The 20,259-nt window shown below is 46.0% G+C and overlaps 3 protein-coding genes across 4 annotated transcripts; 2 read left to right on the forward strand and 1 right to left on the reverse strand.

Moving 5' to 3' along the window:
- The first annotated feature begins 1,621 nt into the window (after positions 1-1,621).
- LOC133901848 (NEP1-interacting protein-like 1) lies at positions 1,622-3,360 on the forward strand. 2 transcript variants are annotated; one of them, XM_062343381.1, is made up of 5 exons: positions 1,622-2,144; positions 2,283-2,395; positions 2,593-2,676; positions 2,771-2,944; positions 3,051-3,360. In XM_062343381.1, the coding sequence occupies exons 1-5, from the start codon at positions 1,982-1,984 to the stop codon at positions 3,171-3,173; spliced, it is 657 nt and encodes a 218-aa protein (XP_062199365.1). In that variant the 5' UTR covers positions 1,622-1,981; the 3' UTR covers positions 3,174-3,360. The 2 variants fall into 2 exon arrangements, with proteins under 2 accessions (XP_062199365.1, XP_062199364.1); XM_062343380.1 differs by having other exon boundaries at positions 1,628-2,144; positions 2,283-2,461.
- A 91-nt stretch (positions 3,361-3,451) lies between these two features.
- Positions 3,452-7,372, reverse strand: LOC133901847 (protein ALTERED PHOSPHATE STARVATION RESPONSE 1-like). The gene is made up of 4 exons (XM_062343379.1): positions 6,234-7,372; positions 5,375-5,604; positions 4,578-4,801; positions 3,452-4,492 (listed from the first exon to the last, which is right to left on the reverse strand). The coding sequence occupies exons 1-4, from the start codon at positions 7,060-7,062 to the stop codon at positions 3,640-3,642; spliced, it is 2,136 nt and encodes a 711-aa protein (XP_062199363.1). The 5' UTR covers positions 7,063-7,372; the 3' UTR covers positions 3,452-3,639.
- An 8,023-nt stretch (positions 7,373-15,395) lies between these two features.
- LOC133901748 (uncharacterized) lies at positions 15,396-20,190 on the forward strand. The gene is made up of 4 exons (XM_062343223.1): positions 15,396-15,793; positions 17,480-17,582; positions 19,515-19,673; positions 19,798-20,190. Exons 1-4 carry the CDS (start codon positions 15,501-15,503, stop codon positions 19,957-19,959), a joined length of 717 nt encoding a protein of 238 aa, XP_062199207.1. The 5' UTR covers positions 15,396-15,500; the 3' UTR covers positions 19,960-20,190.
- Positions 20,191-20,259: the final 69 nt, after the last annotated feature.

Below are 20,259 nucleotides of genomic sequence, written 5' to 3' on the forward strand. Positions count from 1 at the left end.
GATTGAGTCGAGCGGCGCAGTGCGGGTGCAGCCGTGGACGTCGTCCAGCCCGTCAGGAATAGCCGAATAGGCCTAACAAGTCGTCGGACCCGACGTGCAACTAGCACCTGCCGGCACCATTATTCCAAACAGAGGCGTCACCGCCCGCCGGACCTGCCCGTCGCCGACAAGGATTTTATTGTCCGCGACATGACTTGTGTACTACATGCCCACCTTAATGCTTCTCATGTCCAAATCCGAATCAAAATCTTTCTCCGTTTCGCACGCGCTCTTCAGGGGTCGATCGCGAGGACAAAAACCGGCCGGATACGGATCCTCTGAATTTAGCCGGGTTAAGTCACTGATGAAATGTGCTACACTACAAAACAGTAAAACAGCTGTTAGTTTTAGTGTATGGTATAATGTTCATCGAATACTGTATAGTTACACTGTTCATCGGTTACTGTAGCGCTGAATTTGCTCCTTCCGTATTGCATCCAACGGCTTAAGGTAAACCAACGGTGACTTTAGTTTGCATGGCAAAAAAGAGGATCTCAATCCCATTTCTTCGGCCACGGGCGTCTTCTAGACGCCGACTTCGTTTCGTTACCGTTCACCAGTAGCCCACAGAGATTGAACATACCAGACACAGGTTTCCACGACAGGGTCATACAGGCCAGAGGCTCCAACCCGGACAGGCTTGGTCCTTCTGTGCGACTTTGCCACGGGCTGCGAGTCCGTTCGCATTTTTTAGATGATGTTTGGTAGCCTCCGGTTTGTAGAAATCTGGGCGTTACAGTACCGGAACAAGAACAGTCAACCCATGTTGGTATAAAGGAGTTTGCAGATTTTCTTTATGGTGAAGTGAAAGCTTAGTTGTCAAGAGAGCGAGTGAGCGAAGAACTAGAGACGCAACAGAGACAAGCCATCGCGAAACCCAACCACCTGTCTGCCCTTTTCCATCGGCCGCCTGATGGCTTTCCATCACCTGCTGATTCAGCACGTCTCGTGGATGAACCTGTCCTACCACGCACCTGGCCCCCGTCGCGCCTTGGCCTTCCGTGAAATGCTTTCTAGCTTGCACTTTTTTTTTCTCTTCACCACTAAATACAGCTATAGTATCTAAATATGAACGCACGTACTCATCCTACACATACCTAACACACGTATATGCTAGTTCTATAACTACACACAACTTTAAAAAAAAAGGTCATCTAAAGATCACCGGAATCCATCAAGAATCCCATAGACGATGAACGCATCATAATCACTTCTATAACACCACGCCAAAAAAGCTTAAAAAATCCGAAATAAATCAGAACCCCGGTGCATCACCCAGACATCAAGGCCGGGTGGGTTTGGCTCACCACCCGAGCCTTACCACCGTACGTTCGGCACGTTCGCTTTGATCTACTTGGTAGCTAGAAGTTTCATTGGTCCAACAAGTAGTGCATTTTGCCAGTGGCCCTTCAACCAAGTGGAAACAGCAGCGGACAAGCAGTTTCTGCATCTGCAACAGCAAGCACAAGTTATTGATCCCAATTTCTCGCTCCACAGACGTATAAGATTTTGCACGATGCTTCAGCGCTCCATTGTCCTTCTCCAGTGACTGCTGCACGCCTTCTGTCACCGGAAATGGCTGTCTCCCCTGCTCGGAGCTCGGCTCTCCGACCCCGGTGTGCAGACGTGCAGTTACCAATCGGCGTTCCGTCCTGTCGCTGCTGCGTGCTGATCTTTCACCGTAGCATGCGTAGCCCGGCCGGCGATTGTTGGTGCACGGCTGACCTGCCGGAGCGCGCCTATCCTTACACCTCACCTCAGTCAAACATACACACACGCACACGTCTGTGTCAACAAGTTACTAGATTTTCCAACCCAACTTTGAAACTTTATTGGTTATAGAGTCCTCGTCGATGGATTGTACGTTTCCTCCGCGCCTTTAAAATTCTCACCTCACCAATTCCAATCCCGACGAGCTCCTAATTTCCGAGAGCGCGCAGGCATGGACACGACGCTCACCGACTCCCGGCTCCATCCTACTCCTACCGTCTCCGCGGTACACCACCCTGCCCACGCGCCGGCGGCAGTCCGCGGCCTCTGCTCCTTGGCCGCTCGGCTCGCCGAAAGCCTCGCCCGCGGCCTCATCACCTGCGTCTTCGCCACAGGTCAGTCGCCACGTCAAAGATTCTGGCTGCTAGTTTTCGACTCCCAAGTGCAGGGTTCCTCGGTGGCATGGTGCGCCGCGCGTGGCTGATTGGCGTCCTGTGTGTGCGGGATTTTGATTGTTTGATCGATCGTGGCAGTGGGCACGGTCCTCGGCGCGATCACCGGCGGGCTGATCGGTCTGGCGACGGAGACGGGCGTGGTGCGCGGCACGGGGGTGGGCGGCATCACGGGCGCGCTCGTGTCCATGGAGGTCGTCGACTCGTCCCTCGCGATATGGCGCTCCGACGAGCCGGCAATCTTGAGCGTCGTCTACGTGGTCGGTGCTTGCTTGTCTGGCCTTGTCAGCTCGTCGGATCGGTGTCCAATTCAAAGACGTTTTCGCCGGCGGCTAACCAAGTTCGAGTGCCGTGCCGTACTGACGCACCTTTTTGGTTGCTTGGTTTTCAGCTCGACGTGATCTGGAGCCTGCTGACCGGCCGCCTTGTACGCGAGAAGGTGGACCCTGCCGTGCTCAGCGCGGTCGAGAGCCAGGTACGTCTCGTGAGCAGGCACTTACAGCATAATAATCTCACTCGCGTATCCCGCGACTAATAGCGTTCTCTTGTGTCTCGGCCGTCTCCTGCAGATGAGTGCAGTGGAGTCACCGGCAGGGCACGGAGACGGCGCCGACATCTTCGAGACGGGCGGCACCAGCGGCATACCAATGGCGGCCATCAACGCGCTCCCGGTGGTGAAGTTCACCGAGCGCGGGAACGTGGACGCCAGCGGCGAGCACATCGCCTGCTCGGTCTGCCTCCAGGTATCTGTTAGTGCTGCTCGTAGATGTCTGTCTCTGCAATGTTCTCACATGGCTCTGCAGACTGCAGCCAGTGAGCTCTTTTGACGGGGTTTTTTTTTTCCTGCAGGAGTTTGAAGCCGGCGAGAGCGCGAGGAGCCTGCCGGTGTGCCATCACACGTTCCACCTGCCGTGCATCGACGGCTGGCTGCTCCGGCACGCCTCCTGCCCCTTGTGCCGGCGCGCAGTCTAGACCCTTCACCTCTCTGAACAATCAGATACATCCATAGGAGCTGACATCGTTCCTGGAGAGTACTAAATTTTGCACCATTTTTGTGAAACACAGCAACGTGACCCTGCTGTAACTGGCCCGCTGGTCTGATCAGATGAACATCTTCTGTGTAACCATAAATTTTTAATCACTGGTTAGTTATGCTGTACCTGTCCAGGACACCCATTTCTGCTGCAGATTGACATGCCCAGATGCTTGATAGGGTAAACCGTACGACAAGAAAACGGCAACACGAGCAATGGAGCGAATCCTCTCTGATATTCAAACTAAGAGAATAATTACAAGCAACTAGTTGCCCACAAGAATGACCCTACCACCGACAACCAACATGGTAGGTACTCTACAAGCTAAAATCAGATAAAGATTCTAGGGGCCCAAAAACTGGGGCAATGCAACTAGATAGGTCCTAAATGGAGCACACTGTCATTCATGTAGCATCCACCACTATGTGCGAATATGGCCCCTCAACGCATGGCCGCTTTTCAGTAGCCTTCGTTGAATCTTTGGCGTCGGCATATGTTAAGAGGTCTTCATAAAGTTTGACTGAATCCTTTGAGAACTCGGTCAGTGATTCGAATATACTGGCAAGGCCGATCTTGAACCCGTTGAGCGTGACGTCGTGCTTATCCCGCATGCAAGTGTGATGCTTCGCCTTCTCTGCCTCAACCCTCTTCCTCAGGGTGTTGAGCAACTCTTTCTTCTCTGACAAGTGCTCCATGCGCTGCTTGAAATCTAGCTCGGGTTTATGCTCCGGAAGCTTGGTCTCAATCACCTTGTTCTCTGCTCTCTTGTAAGCAGTTAGCTTTTTGTCCATTTCTTTTGCTAGGCTGTCCACCTTTCTTTTCTGCTGTTGCTCTTCTCCTTGCTTCAGCCATAGCACTCTCACACTTCTGATAAAATTTCTCATGGTGAAAGACACCCGCTTGTTTGGAAACTTCGATAGGGTAGTGTACCAGTCATGGCAAATCACAACTAGAGTTGGTGCACCAGCCCTATCAGGCGCGATTGATGAGATCCCTCGGGAGTACCGGATAGTATCAGTCAGGATAAACTTTGACAACCAGCCATCAAGAGCTTCGATATACGCTTTCTGAGCACTGACATAGCTTAGAAAGCAGGATCTCCAATTCCTCAGTTCAACCTCCAACTTGAGAGTTGCATGACGCTGGGCATCATTACAGAATTTACCATAAGCAGGACAAGTGAATGAATTCACCTCAAACATTATCTGTCTCTGGGTTTCATGTGAGTCAACCATTATTTTCCAAGATTTTGAAAAGCTGCAAAGAAGCAGCCAATGCATCAGTATCGATTGAAATGAAAACTACTGAACCAATCCTATACATTAATGGAATATCGGCTTACCCCTGCAACAGCTCAATAAGTTGTGGTTGTAGTTCCTCATCACGTAACTTTTGTATTCTATCAGATATTGATTCCGCTGCTCGTAGAGAAACCCAGATTCTTGTGTACAAGTCTCTAACAGTTGTCCTAGTTTTATCAGCACAACGCAGCTCTGAACCTTTGGCATCTTGGTTCCTCAACTGAACACATTTCTTCTCATAGGTTTGTCGGATTTGATCTATAGCCTGCACAGGATCGAACCAAACAATTTCAACATAGATGCCCAAAAAACTCAATACCTGACAACAGATTAGCTTGCTAGACCATGTAGGTTGACTGCTCAGTAGTGAGACAAGAAATAAATTAATTCACTGACATAAGCAACACAAATTGACCACAACATATTGAGAAAATATAGCATATCACTTTCCATTTCAGAAAGATCAGATTGCTATGGATTTATACAAAGACACATCACACAACCATAAATAGTACTATGGATAAGATCACCATGCCAAGACTCCAGAACTAGCGAAGCAGGTTAACCTTATCCTTTTTTGCTAAAGACACTCGAATACAGAAATAGCATACTAATTTGATTACAAGGGGGGCGCCACCCAAGCACAAATAATCAGTAGCTGGACCTGTCAAAAGAGTTGTATCAAATCACTTCCAACGATATACACACTTTTTTTCCTTTCTCTTCCAGAGAATATCACTATTCTAACATTTATGCAACCAAATCAACAATCAAATGACTCCACCATATGCATGGGTCAAAACCTCGTGAAAATTCAAGAGTAATGAACAAAACCCACCTTAACTTCTTCATAAAGTTTCTTCTCCCAAGCATGCAGTCTCCCTAAAGTCTGTGAGTGACTTCCTGACTTCATTCCACCATAGTCATCGAAAATCTCGCTCTTAGTTTCGCTCTTGTCCGTCCATGACAAACTATTCGAGCTAGCTCCCAGCTCGCTCCTGTAAGATGAGGATACGGATGATGGAGACCGATGCCATGTGATGGCATGAATTATTTTTGATGAATTTTCTGCACCAGGATAGAAATTGTAGAGTTAATATGATGAATCAAAGGCATACAAAATATATTAGCAACTGGTAACTACTGCTAGTTCGTGGATTACAGATAACTTGACTCGACAGTACAGATTCATGATGCTTGTCATCAAGCAGGACCCTTTAGCCTTTTTCAACCCAAAAGGATTACTTTTGCAATCGGGCACAACGAATAGTAGCATCAAACGAGCAATGAAAAATGTCATATGAAATGACTGGAAAGTAAAAAAGATGATAACAAATTGACAGTGGGCAGCTATTACATCAGCCAGGAATATTTAAAGGCACTTTTTAAAGACATATGCACTGTCTAATCTCCAGGGGCACAGCGGTCCTAAAATAAGAACAGTCATCTCATTCCATACCACCCTGAGTATAAAAAGCTATCACCCAACTTCTTTGTGTAACAAAAGGGCTTTCTTGGATAACAGATTTGTCCAGACCACTCAAAACTCGTAGCTTTACATCTAAATCTTGCGATTTCCAGAAACAGCAAAGGGATTGGACCATCCCGGCACTACATTTGTAGCATAGATCGAGCGAGCGAGAGCGAGAGACAGAGATCGCGGGAAGAAAAGCAATGGAGTGCGGTAAAGGCTGGACCTTTCAGCTCGGGGACGCGCGTGGCAGCCTCGAGCATGCCGGTCACCTCCTTGCCGGCCTCGGCGGCGCGCGCGAAGAGCTCCTCCACCTCCTTCAGCGCCGCGAGCAGCTCGCGTCCCGGCTGCGCCACGGCTACCTCTAGGCCGCCATTATTCCCCGCCATCTCGCACACATCTTTAGCCTCTTCTTGCTTGGCTACTCCAAGCGAAGCCTCCGCCCTTGGTGCCTTGGCCTCGACCTCCTTCGCCTTCTCTTCCTCTTCCTCCTCCGCCTCCTCCAGCTCCGGGATGCCCTCCCGTTCCCTCACGGCGCGCATCTCCTCATCGCTGATGGCCGCGGCCACCTCCTCCGTTCCGTAGAACGGGTTAAAGAAGTCCCACCCGCCGACCACCGACGCCGCAGAAGAAGGCGGCGGCACCGGGGGCGCGTAGTAGTACGGGCAGCCCATCTCCGGCGTCTGCGCGCCGCTGTCCCCATCTTCCGCGGCCGCATCGGACGCCGGTTCCTCCTCCTGCGGCGGCGGCGGCGGCGGCGTCGCAGGAGAGGGAAGCCCCTGCGCCTGCACTGGCTTGGGGGAACCCGGCGGCGAGCTGCCGAGGGTGGGGAGCGTTATAAGGATTGGCGCCGGCGCGGTGTGGCGCGCGACGAAGACGTCGAGCGCGTTGGCGACGGAGCGGAGCGCCGCCACGTAGTCCGCGTGCGCGCCGGCCAGCGCGAACCGTCGCTCGGCCGCCGCCTTGATGAGGCGCTTCCGGTCGCGGCACACCGCCACGGGGTCCCCTCCGTCGCCGCCACCTCCGACCAGGCGGGAGGCGGCGCAGTTCCCCATCGGAGGCTACCCTACCTTTGCCAAGGTTTAGAGCAGGGTTTAGTGTGGAGTAGGGGAAGTGAGGAGAGGGAGAAGAATGGTAGTCAAAGTCAAAGCGGCGGGGCGTGTGAGACTGTGACTGTGTGAGAGAGAGAGAGAGACAGAGAGAGGAGGGTAAAGGAGAGGGTGGAGAGGTGTCAGGTGGTGGTGGAGAGGAGTGAGATTTTGTTGGATGTGGGTGTGGGCTAGTGGGAAAAGGTTGCGGAGGGAAACGGAGGAAGGAGGAGGCCCTAAATTCTGGTGATGATGGCAGGGGAGGGGAATCTTTTGAGTGATTTGTTTATGTGGGGCGGGAGATATGGGTTTGTGGGGTTGGGAGGAGGGATGACTCATTATGGCGGGGAGAAATTGCTAGGGTCACAGGGAGGGAATACTGCTCAAGATAAGTTGCATCTTAGATCACTGACTTTCTCTGTTTATATGAATAAAATGTCTTTTTTTAAAATGTGCTAGGAGTTTTGACGTTCACCAACAAAAAGGTACGGGTGTGATTGGTTATCTGTTTGAGGTTTTGTTCTCATAAAATTAATTAGTTGTTTGTATTTATTTGAATATAATAAGCTAAGTTTTTATTTGGTTGGTTGAATCTAAATTAATACGAGTGAATGTAAGAGTTAGAATTATAATTAATTACTCGTGTATAGATAATTTTATAATACTAAAAATGAGACTATATGTATGACCGGCTGCTAGGGCCAAACTGCTTGGATCGGCCTGCGCGAGAAACGTCACTCTAAGATTATGGTCAAGCGTTTCACTTCACGGCTCAGATTCTCGTCGTGAAGGAATTTTCGTTTCCTTCAGTGCTCTAACGGTTTTTCTTCACGATTCTCGTTACAAAGGGATTCTCAAGGTCATATCCCTCCAAACGGGATTCTCTTTTATTTCACTTCGCGATTCCTTTAAATATATACCGATTTCTCTCGAAAAAAAGCTGTTAGAGATGAGATAAAATAAAAGAAATAGAAACAGGGAAATAAATCAGGAAGATAACGAAATGAAGCAAATATGGTTGTAGATGATCTTAAGCCACTCAGGGCAGGTTACACATGGAATGTACAAATGAAGATGACACATTAAAGTGCTGGTTCTAAGATCAGATCATTTGTTGAAGGAATCAAGGAAACCCATCTCTTCCAGAGAACAAAATAACTAGGAAAACATTGTCACTTTTCAGAAGGTATCTTCTAGAGACTACAAGTTGGAGTTAGAGTTGATCAAACAACACCTAAATGTTCTTATTCACGTGACCATGGAAAACCAAAAACAAACTAACAAAATTTGGAACTGGTTTATGAATCCTTGACGAATCTCTAGCTCTGAAAATATTACCCACATGACACCCAAAAAAAATAAACTTCACTTGCCTTTTATTAACAAAATCTGAACACATTCAGACGTCAGAACCGTGGCTTTTCTGATTCGTGCATGCAATGATGGTGCAAAGCAGTCCATTATCTGCATGCAGCCAGTACAAGTAGCACCAACCAGATCATGTTGATTGAACTGAACATGCATAGAATCCACATGCGATTATTAACTCTTCCCCTGCCCCATCCGACAATGGAGAACTAAAAACGGTTTGATCCCGGGGGGGGGGGGGGGGATGATCTCGATCTTGCCCAACAACCTGCACCGAAAACACAGCTCTGGCCGCCGCAACGGCGGCGGGTGCCGGAGCCGGCAAACGTTGCCTCATTCCCTTTACCCGTTTCGCCTCTTCGAGATCTGCTGTGATGGGTTAAATTTGGCGTGTGCCATGGCGGCAGCTCCTCCCCTTGCCGTGGTCGGCGCGTTCAGGCTCACGCCAAACCCATTTTGCATGCGGACATCAGATTGAAAGTGGTTTGTCCCTTGAGAGAATTGGCAATAGCTGGTTGTAAGCCTCTAATAGTTCTATATATTTTTTTTGTCCTTAGGAGCTGAAGATCTTTATTTGGAATTCAGTATTGCTTTTTGCATGGTGTATGGCGACGCTGCTGGCCACTGCTCAACCTCGAATCCATGATCTATGGCCACAAAAGTTCGCAATGTTTCATCGTTTCAGGTAGGCACCACAGCGCGGATCATTGCATCTGCATGGAGGGCTGCCTGCCATCCATCATTGCCCTGCGCTCGTCTCATTTCATCCTTTTGATACGCCGGCTGCGGACGCAGTGCGCGTCACGGGCCGGGGAGCAGAGCTCGAGCGAGCGAGCCAGGCAGCAATTTCTCGCCAATTATTGTGTTCTTCGTGGGGCCCGCGGCTACTCACGGGAGCGCTTTTTTGGGTACTGTAATCGCCTTGTTAATTGCAACGCAGGAGGTTAGCAAGCGGACATGCTACTATACTGGTGGTGCACTTGTTTAGTCCGGCGAGCCAAAGTTACCAGGCGTTTGTTGTTCACCGGACGAGGTCTTTTATAGCTACATCTTACAAACAGTTTAAGTAAAAGTATATTTAGCTACATCGTATAAACATTTTGAGTAAAAGTAGATTTAGTGGAGTTATGTTATTGAGAAGGAAGATTGTTTGATTGATTATACTGTTTGGTTAGGTTAGGTCAGAGATGACCAAATGGGTCGGTCGTGCTGGTCTGGTATGGGTCTGGCTAGGTATGGCCCGATAGGCCCAGATTCTGTAACGTGCCGTGTTGTGCTGGCCCGCATGCCGCACCTCGACACACGGTACGGCCCGTGAAGCATAGTACCGTGCCGGATTGGCCTAAGCACGGTTGCGGTATAATGGGCCGTGCCGGGCCACTGGGCGGTGAGGCTGAGCGACGGGGCAGAGTGGGGGCGACGCGACCGAGCGAAGGGGTGGGACCGACGGGGGTGACGCGACTGGGTGGCTCGCCCGGGGCCGGTGGCCGGTGGCCAGGGCAGTGAGGCGGCGCAAAGGCGGGCGGCGAGGAGAGGCGGGGTCGGCGGGCGACCGAGCCGTGGCGGGGGCGAGTGGCGCGGCGAGGCAGCGCGGGGGCAGGCGGCTGGGGTGTGGCTATGGCGAAGGCGGGCAGCCGATGCGGGGCGAGGCAGCTCAGGGGCAGGCACCCGGTGCGGTGCGGGGTGGGCCGTGCCTGTGCCGGCCCGTCTAAACCGGGTCGTGTCGTGTCGGGCCACCGTGCTGAGGTGTCAGCCTAGGCACGACCCGACTAACCATGTCGTGTTGGCCCGACCCATCTACCCTCGTGCCTGGCCGTGTCTCGGGTCGGCGCAGTAGGCACGGTCCAATTGGCCATCTTTAGGTTAGACTGAGTTTCTATTTATTTGACTGAATCTGAAACCGTATAAGCGGAGGTAAGAATGAAGATTATAATTAATTACTCATATAAGATGATTTTATGATAGTGATAAATAAACCGTATGTATGAGCAGATATAAAATCTGCATATATTGAGATAAGATGTGATCGTATATTCTACCATATTATGATGGAACAGTATATAGATATCGGCAACCAAACCCACTTACTAATGTTTTTGTTTTATCTGCGCGAGAGGCAAGGCGGCTGCAGGTTTGGCCGTTCGGGTTGGATGGCTTAGGCACATCATGTGGTGGGCGACACTAGAATTAGGCCCGGGTTTTGTGGAGCCTGAAAATCATCTCTTGTCTGTCTCCCCATTCTCCTGATTCAGTACTGGAGCTAGCCAAAAAAATAAAAAATCCTGCACAAGGAGTTGCCAGAGTTTTGCGTTGTAGCTTAGACCTTAGAGTGTGTTTGGTTGCAGTGTAAGATTAGATAAGTATGATCATATCTGTTTTTTAGGATGAAATAATTTTATTTTTATTTGGTTAAATTGATAGAATGAATTAGTTTTCTGTTTGTTTGGTGATATTAAAGTGGATAGGATAACCATTTTTCTATTTAGTTGAACGGATTGAACGAACTGAGTTGGTTGTACATGCTTTCCATAAGTATTTGGATAAATTTGTGCATATTTAAATTTATTTGAATTCAAAACCATAAAAAGATAATGTCACAGAAAAAGATAAAAATACATATAAATATAGCATAAAAAACTTATTTTTTTCATCAAATAATCTAAGATTAAAAATATTTATATAAATTAGTACGTCATATGTGAAAAATATTAGTAAATTTTCTCGTATTTTTAGAATTTATTTGATGCATTAAAAATTGCTAAAATTTATAAAAGTAAGTTTATTTAGAGAATTTTAATTAAATATTGACTTAGTCTTTTTAGATCATACCATTAAAATAGGTTGCTAATGAGCTCTAGTTTAACAATAAAAATATTTAGAATTTTTAAACTATTCTTGTACTCTAAATAAAATGAAGAGTTAAATAGAAAACTCTAAATCACAAGAACCTACACGAGCGTCAGCCAACGCTAGCGAACGCGGCCGGGCTAATCCGGCTCTTTTTTGCTGGATCGGCTCATTCGAACTCGAGAGGAATATTTTTCTTGTGGATGGCCTTGTTCTGGAACCAAACACTGCCTTAGAAAAATAGTATGGGGATATTTAGTTGTCTGTATGAGAATTGGTTAGGTTTGTGGGATATATGTTTTTAGTATTTGATTAATTGAATGAGTATTTAGATCTGATTCATCAGATGTAAAAATATTATTTCAGTCTAGCTCAATGAAAACAAAAATGTTTTACTTTTTTTAGCTAGACTGATACATGCGCTCAGTTAATAATAATATTAACGTATAATTAATGAGCATTAACTCATTATACACTAACATCATGTTAACATTATGCTAACATATATTTTTTATTTTAATCTCATACAATATATATACTCATACAAATAACTAAATATCATCTCTTCTCTGTTAGGCTAAATACATTCCGCTAACTAAATAAATAATATTTATATATATACAACTTATATATATATATATATATATATATATATATACAATTTAAATGAACCTAATTCACTAGATACTAGCCCGGCTAAGCATACCGGCAACCTAACGAGTCCCTCATGATCTTCATACGTCATCGAGGATTCTACAGTGAAAGTCCATTCACCTGACTCCAAACCGCAGTGGCATATGTCGTGGTAAACTTTGACCTTAGCTCTGCCACTGAGCTCATCGATCTCCCGGTTGTGTCCCGGGCTTGTGAGACTCGTGTGTGCAAGTAGGAAGAAAGATAAGCTAGTCGTCCACTCGTCGGTCTGGTGCTTGTGCACGGCGCGCTGCTTGGGAGTTGAGACTCCATCAGGATTGTATTCGCACCGACAAGTGGAAAGAACTGTTAGTACATGTTGGTTATGTGTTAATAATGGTACGGAGTTGATTATATATAACTTAGAGTTGTATTAACAATATATAATAGAGTTAGAATAGGGCTTTTGTAAATCAGATTTGCTTATAAATATGAGAAGACGGTGAATGTGCTTTAGACCGTCTAAGTGGATTTTAGTGATAATAACAAAATAATTAAAGAACTAATGATACTTTTTAAGTATGAATATATGTAATTTAATCATGTGAGAATTTAACGTATGGTGATTCCTTAAAAAAAGAAGAAGCAATACATAGATCTTATAAATTTAAATTCTTTTATCCTTCGGAATTAAGTTTAGTACACCGTACTATTATGAGGATATAAAATTCACTTGGTTACGTAGAAGGAGTGCTCGTACAAATGAGAGCCACATCAAATACAAGATATAACCTATGTTAGCTTTAATCTTTCTGTGATGTAAATACGGGGGATCCTTAATTTGGAGGACAGTCCGCAGTTAAGCGGAGTCCGGCTAACTGGGTTTTACAAAGTGTCCACACTTTTGCGAAGTATCCGTATTTTCATAGGTATAATGGCTAGTTTTTGTACGTGAAGTATTTATATGCTATACCTTCTCTCCGCAAAAGATGCAGCTCATTTTGCTCGACCTAACTTAAGACAAACAGCTTAAAAGCAATTAAAGCTTCTCTCTCTACTCACTTTTATGATTCTAGGTGAAATCTTGAATGGGATTGAGTGACAGTGAGGAATAGTGCTAGTGAGATCCAAATCTATCTTTTGAGCACTCGTTTTCTTCGTGAACCTAGTGATTTTCATATTTATTACTTTTGATGGTCCGTTCACCTAGACTGCTAAGTGTCGCCTGTCGAGCTTTCGATCTTGTAGTGAGCCTTAGTAACGTTTGTATTACACCTATGATTTGAGTAAGCAACTCTAGTTTGATCTTTGTAGTCGCTTGATTGAGGAAATGGTTGAAAGATATTTGTTGCATCCTCTTGCATCCGTTGATTTTTATGTTTTCGTTCCAATATACTTTTTTTGAAGTTTGAGCTGTAGTTATTTGATGAAATAAGTTAGAATACATTCACTGGTACTAGGTAATTCATAGATTTGATCCATGTTGAATTGCATATGCATCTAATTGAGTTTTCCTTGAAACCTACAATATATCCGCGGAGGTTCTAGAAAAATCAGCAGATTATCTGTATATTGCTAATCCGCTGCATTTAGTTTATAAAAAAACCTGATGCTATACCTATTCACTTCACTCTAGAAGATATGAGATTCTTTTCAGATGACCATTGTTGTAAATATGATGACACAGTAACAGGCTCGCAGGGGTTGACAACGGTTCTTCGAAACCTAGAAGCGATTGATGTTTAGGAAGTAACACTCGTAATCATACTCCGGGATATGAGCTTCGACTAAATCTCATTAACAAACATCATACATATATTGACTGTGATTATACGCATATCTAGCTATATCAATCCGTTGCTACCACTAATACCTAATTTAACAGTACCCAATCTTAATGTGCGTGTGTACCTGCACCATCTGCCTGTCTTTCCATTTGGTTCGGTTCGTGAACAAATCTCTGCCCCGTTGATCCGTTATTTACTGGAGCAGGATATGATCACGTACTCCGGACCCACCTGCCTTTCTTTAACTCAACACAGCTTCAGTTTGCTGGGCTGTATGGGAAGAACGGCGAGCAACGGGCGGCAACGACGGGGGATGCGTCCCCGCAAAGGCTGCCACTCCGCGAGGAAACCAACGTTTCGAGCCACACTGCAGCTGCCGCAGCGTCGCCATTTTCTTCTTCTTTTCTTTACGACTCCCAATCCGTCGTCTCGAGCTAGTAGGCCTCTAGTGCTACACATGCCTACCCTGCTCTGCTCGCTGTAGCATACGAGTACGCCTACGACTTATGTCGGAGGGCAACAGGAGAGTAGAGAAGTGAGTAAAAATAGAGATGAAGCTGAGCGTAAAGATAAACTTTAAAGAGCTAATTTTTAAAAGATAGAAAAAAAACTTTAAGAAATGTGACGAAAGATAAAAAAAGCAGCTGGAGATGCCCTCAGATGCGTACGCGACGCGAGGCCGTGACCGCTGTCGTCGCCTGTCGCGCCGTGGACCCCGCGTTCCCGGCCGGTTCGGTCTAGCTGCCTGCCGCACGGCACCGTGCCCGCGCGGCTGCCTGGGGCCGATCGATGAAACGTGATAGGGGGCGGGGGCAGCGCGCTAGCAAGTCAGCCCTGCTCGATCTGTCCCGTCGTGCGGTACTGCCGCCTCCTGCTCGCTGCGTTTTCGTTTGTTTCGCTCTGTTTCTCGCGTCAAATCTGCTTGTTAGGGTACAGGCGTCGTCCTGACAAAAATCAGCTGTCGTAGTAATTTATTTTAGGAATTCTGTCACACGATCATAGTATTTTAGGGTACAGGCAGGAACATACTACTGGCACTTCGTCTATCATATTATTTTAGATGAAATAAGTATATTTTTTTTATCTCTATACCAACACAGCATTCACGTCAAGTATATATTATATATATACATTTTTATAAATATGAGCACGGATGCTGAGTCAGGGATCTAAATCCGAGTGGACATCTCCCTAAACACGTACTACATTGTACATGCGCATATATTACTCGTAAACTTTTTTTTTTTTTGCGAAACAATATTACTCGTAAACTTAGTGTAGCTGCAAGGTCAGCGTGATCAAAGAGACAATGTGTCGGGATTTCGTTTTAGATCGTAAGAGGAGCATGCCATGGCCCATGGCCGTGCAATGAATCCAGTTATCTCTATGGAACGCACTACAGTAAAATGCTAGGATTCAAGTCCAAATAGTTCAGCCTAGTAAATTGAGGACCGAAACCTGGAAGTGGCGCTCACATGTTGCATCAGTTTCCACTACGGTAAGCCCAAGCCCAATAAGCTCCTCCAATGGCGGCGAGGCTTCCGCGCGCGCCGCTGCTCCGGCGCCTTCTCCTCCTGAATGGCCGCGCCGCCGCTTCGGCCCAAACCTCTGACAATACAGAGGCCCAAATTAAAACTGAACCAAAGCAAGAGAAGAAAAATATCTTAGATTTCACGATCACATCGCGACTTCCTTCCTCTCCCCATTTCCTGGACCCAGCGCGCCGGCGACTTTGCAGAGCCGAGAGAGCTCACACACCAGCGAGCCCCAATGGCGAGGCCCCCGCGCGCGCCGCTGCTCCGGCGCCTCCTCCTCCTGGCCGGCCTCGCCGCCTCCTGCTCCTACTACTTCCTCGTCCTCCAGGCGCAGGCCTCCGCCCCGCAGCGCTACGACGGGTTCGCCTACGGCGGCGGCGCCGCGGCGGCCTGGAAAGACGCCGTCCTCGTCGAGGCCTTCCTCGACCCGCTCTGCCCCGACAGCCGCGACGCCTGGCAGCCGCTCAAGCTCGCCGTCGAGCGATACGCGCCGCGAGTCTCCCTCATCGTTCACCCCTTCCCGCTCCCGTAAGAGCGCTCCACCACTTATTTATCTTGTTTTTCTTGATCTGATTGTACATGGTCGGAGGCTCGGAGCACACAATTGTAGCATGAGTAGTTACAGTGATCTTTCTTCCATAGTCTATCAGGAGTTTTTTTTAGGTGAATTTTTTAGTGGTTTTTGAGCAGCTGACACCCCGCAGTTGGATGGAGTGACTGAAGTAGCTATTTGATGCTAAGAATCCTGCTGAAGTGACTGATGCTTTGTGCGGGAGTAATTTTGGCAAGTCTGACTTGTCTAGTTCTCACCAAGTATTTGCACTGATTAATGTCATCTCAAGCCGATAGTATAAAATTCATCCTCTATAATACTATTATAACCTTCTCTATAAAACTATTATAACCTCCTCTAACATTATTAGAGCATTCTTTATTTTTTTTTATTACCAGCACTTACACTATTTTTTAACTTCTATTACTCTTCTCATCTTTTTAGACCTATACGGGGTTCTCTGTAAACAGTAATAAAGGAAAAGAAAGAGTACCTTCTCCCTCCAGACCCATATGTTATTCTCTGTGAACAGTAATAAAGGAAGGGAGAGAGTATTTCGAATTTGAGTTACGTGCCTCTTCCCTCTATCCCTGTAGCATTTGGATACGGTAACTACCGATCCACAGAGCCGCCCCCCTGCCACATCTGCAGTGCCGCACAGGGATCCGGCAGGGTGATGGGTACTTGCTGGACTTGCCCTTTACGAGGCAAATCTGAGTAGTCTCAGTAAAGCGGTTGTACTGATTAAATTGGCAAGTCTGAGCAGTCTCACTAAGTATTTACACTAATTAACTTGGCAATTTTTGGAGAATGACTAGTTCGTTGAGGATCCTCTGATGTATAATGCATGTAATGGAATTGACAACATGCTACAGATTCATAATCGTTATATCAAGGTAGAGTGGCACTGATTTGGTGTTGGTGTCGCACATGATAGCAAGCCAATTCGTCTCTCATTGCCATTCAAGTATTTAAGAATCTGAGTTAATCTTTTAATGGATGTGTTTTTGTTGATAAAGGATTGCACATGTGTGTTGTTGCTTGGATATGTTCCTGTTTGGCTGGGTGTGATTTGTACTGTTATACTGTATTTTAAGATGCAATGTTTCATTGGCTGGCAACAATGAATAGCAAAGTATTTTAGTAGGCACTTTTGTAACTAATCATACATAACAAAGAATTGTGGTAGGGCCTTTCTGCAATTGGTTACCTCTAAACTCAATTCCTGAGAACTGTTGAAATTTCTGATTTATTTGAGAAAAGTCCCAGTTCCCAATAGTAAATTAAAAAAAAATACAGAACAAGATAGATAATCAACCTTGCTATTTGCTAAAACAAAACCATGCCATTGCATAATCAAGTGAATGCATCCACTGTATACCAATGTGATGCTATTTGAACCAATGATCGCATCTCCCTACTCTGTCATGTCAGTTTGTTTTTTCCAATTAGGCAATACATGGTTCCTTACATAGTTCTAGGAACCACTCTTGCTTCTCTATGCTAGGCTGCAGACATTTTTTGTTGGCAATACAATTTGTGTACTACTCTGCTTCGCATTTTGGACTGTTAAACTGCAAAAGCATTCACTACTGTTTTCATATCAGTAAGTCCCTAACAGCTCATTCTTACATTTTCTTACTGTACTGTAAAAACTGCAGATACCACACCTATGCATTTCATGCCTGTCGTGCACTTTACATAGCTAACAAGTTGAATTCATCATCAACATATCCATTGCTGGAGCTGTTCTTCAAGAACCAGGTCCACAACATTCTCCATTACAATGTTTTACCTTTTCATACCACTCCATATATAATTGTTTATCCTTTGCCCCTCTTTTGCAAAAAAATAAGTGTATCCTTAGGTCATCCTTTTTCGTTTGTTCTCATGCCAATTGAGCTGTCCTCTTTTCTTATCATTGGATAGTGTTGCTATTGTGGACGGGTAACTGGGATAACTAGATCGCCAGTCCTAACGGGCTCTGATCTTTATTTTGTTTATTTCTTTGCTTGTTTAATCCTAATACATAGCTATTGCCAACTATATATAGTCGGCCAACTAAAGAGCCCCAATCCTAATCCAACTACTATTTAAACCAAATCCAACTCTATCTCCTAGCTGATTCTATCTCTAAACAAATCAAATCCTAATTGCCAAACTTATCTTCTAATTAAAAAGACAACCTATCTCCTAACTTGATCTCATGCTCTATTGCGCCCATATTATTTCCCTCCTTGCCATGAAACAGATCATCCTTGAGCTATGGTGGCGGCCATGGCTTTAACCCATGAAAGCCCCATGCTGATGAAAATCTGATGTTCCTGGAAGGTTCCTTGTAGTTCTTGAACACGCTCACATTATGAAGGATAGAGACGATATCATCCTTGTTTCTCAGCATAGGCACCGTTGTAGCAGCTAAGACACCTGGATTGAGAGTGGGACATTTGCCACCAACAATGCAATTGACATCAGAGTAGAAGTAGCGGGTGATTGTTTGATGATCAATGACGCCACAGATGGGAGCAATGTTGCCTCATACTTTCCTCTACCTTCATGCATGTGACAGTAGGAATTGGTAGCACTATGGTAGGCTCTGGATGTGTGGCCACGAGAGCAGATGGTAGTCCTTTAGCCGACACTGGTTGAGGCGAAGCGACTTGTGCTAATGTGACCGTTGGGGCAGGTGGTGCAGCATGTCCACTTCATTGGTGCTGAATTTTTTTGCCCATCTAAGTTGACGAGCCTCGATTGCTTCAACCTTCACCAAAATTTTCTCCATCATCTTGCCAAGAAGCTCTATGATGTAGGCGTTGTCACCCATAATGGGGGGTGCAGGCCGGCTGTTGATTTGAGGATCTGGCAGTTGAAAGAGAACAACAACGGTAGAACAAGGAAATACGGTAGAACTTGTTGTGATTGCAGCAGTAATTTAATGGTCGACGGTGTGGGGAGAATTGTGGAGTGGCGACAGCGTGGAGCAGGAGGGCGGCGGCGGCATGGAGGAGCAGAATCTGGTGGCGGCAGCGCAGGGACAAGATGTGGTGCAGCAGGAGCAGCGGCAGTTGCTGTAGGTGGAAACTGAGTAGCGACGATGGCAGTGGCAGTGGGGGAAGCAGTAGCGGCAGCATGGAGGACAACAGGATTGGTGGTGGTGTGGAGGGCAGTAGGATCGGCGGCGGCATGGAGGGCAACAGAATCAGTGTCTCTGGATACCAAATATTGATGATGGGTAACTGGTATAACTAGATCGTCCCGCCTAGCGGGCTCTAATATTTACTTTGTTTATTTCTTAGCTGATTCTATCTTTAAACAAATCGAATCATAAATTATCAAACTTATCTCCTAATTAAAAAGGCAACATATGTCCTAACTCGATCTCATGCTGTTTTGTGCCCATACCAGTTGCTCTAAGACAGTTGCTCTAAGAGGGGATGAGTGTTTGACTAATTACTCAATCATGATGGTTTATGAAGTATACCATTACTACTTAGGAAGCAAACAGAAAAAATAAAATAAAATAAAATCTTGCATTCAGTATCCTCTTAAAGCAGGCAACATTATTGCAGCCCAGCAAGTTGTAGCACATAGCTTTGTTCCGTCTTACAATTTATCTACTACAGCCTTTTTCTCACTGTTTACTACATTAATGTCTTTCTGATATATTTGAATTTCGACGTTGATGAACACAAGCAGGAAAAGTTCTACAATTCTGCAACATCGTCGCTGTCTAGCACTGCTGTAGCTGTAGAAATGTCAAAGATGGCAGCGCAGACTGTTGGTAATTCAATGTCCGAGTTCCAGTCAGGCTTTAGTGATCCGAGGACTGACTCGGCAGCGAGGGTTTCATTCAAGGTTAGCTTTTCTAATTACACCACACACGATATTAGAAGTTTTAAACATCTACTGTGAATTTGGTCACTGTTGGCACCATTGATAAAATGATTCTTAATGATATGATGGCTTCGTTCTGTTGTAGTATGGGTGCACTAGGGGAGTTTTTGGCGCACCATTCTTCTTTGTAAATGGCTTCCTTCAGCCTGGAGGTGGATCACCTATCGATTACAGCACATGGATCAGCATCCTGGATCCCCTGGTTTCCCAGCATGTTGAAAGAATCGAGATGTTTACTTCTATGTAAGTAACTGAAGTGTCATGTGAAGAATACAGACGCCTGGCTATCGTACTAAACAGCTCATGTTGTGTGTAAGCTTCGCACTAATCAATAGCATTTAGCTTTGTCTATTGTACTTATTTGAGAAGCTGTTCCGGTTATCTAGCGATCATGTGAAATGGCCGAACCGTGACATAAGTGTGTGAAATCGCTGCCAATAATAGGAGCTTGTTCGATTTATGAACAGCCAATTCCCCATTTGTACTTCCCCCTGTGTAATGACTGATGAACCGATATGGGTTGGGTCAGCTCAGTGTGCTGCCACAT

This window comes from Phragmites australis, chromosome 20 (genome assembly GCF_958298935.1).
Source record: "Phragmites australis chromosome 20, lpPhrAust1.1, whole genome shotgun sequence".
Taxonomy (NCBI): domain Eukaryota; kingdom Viridiplantae; phylum Streptophyta; class Magnoliopsida; order Poales; family Poaceae; genus Phragmites; species Phragmites australis.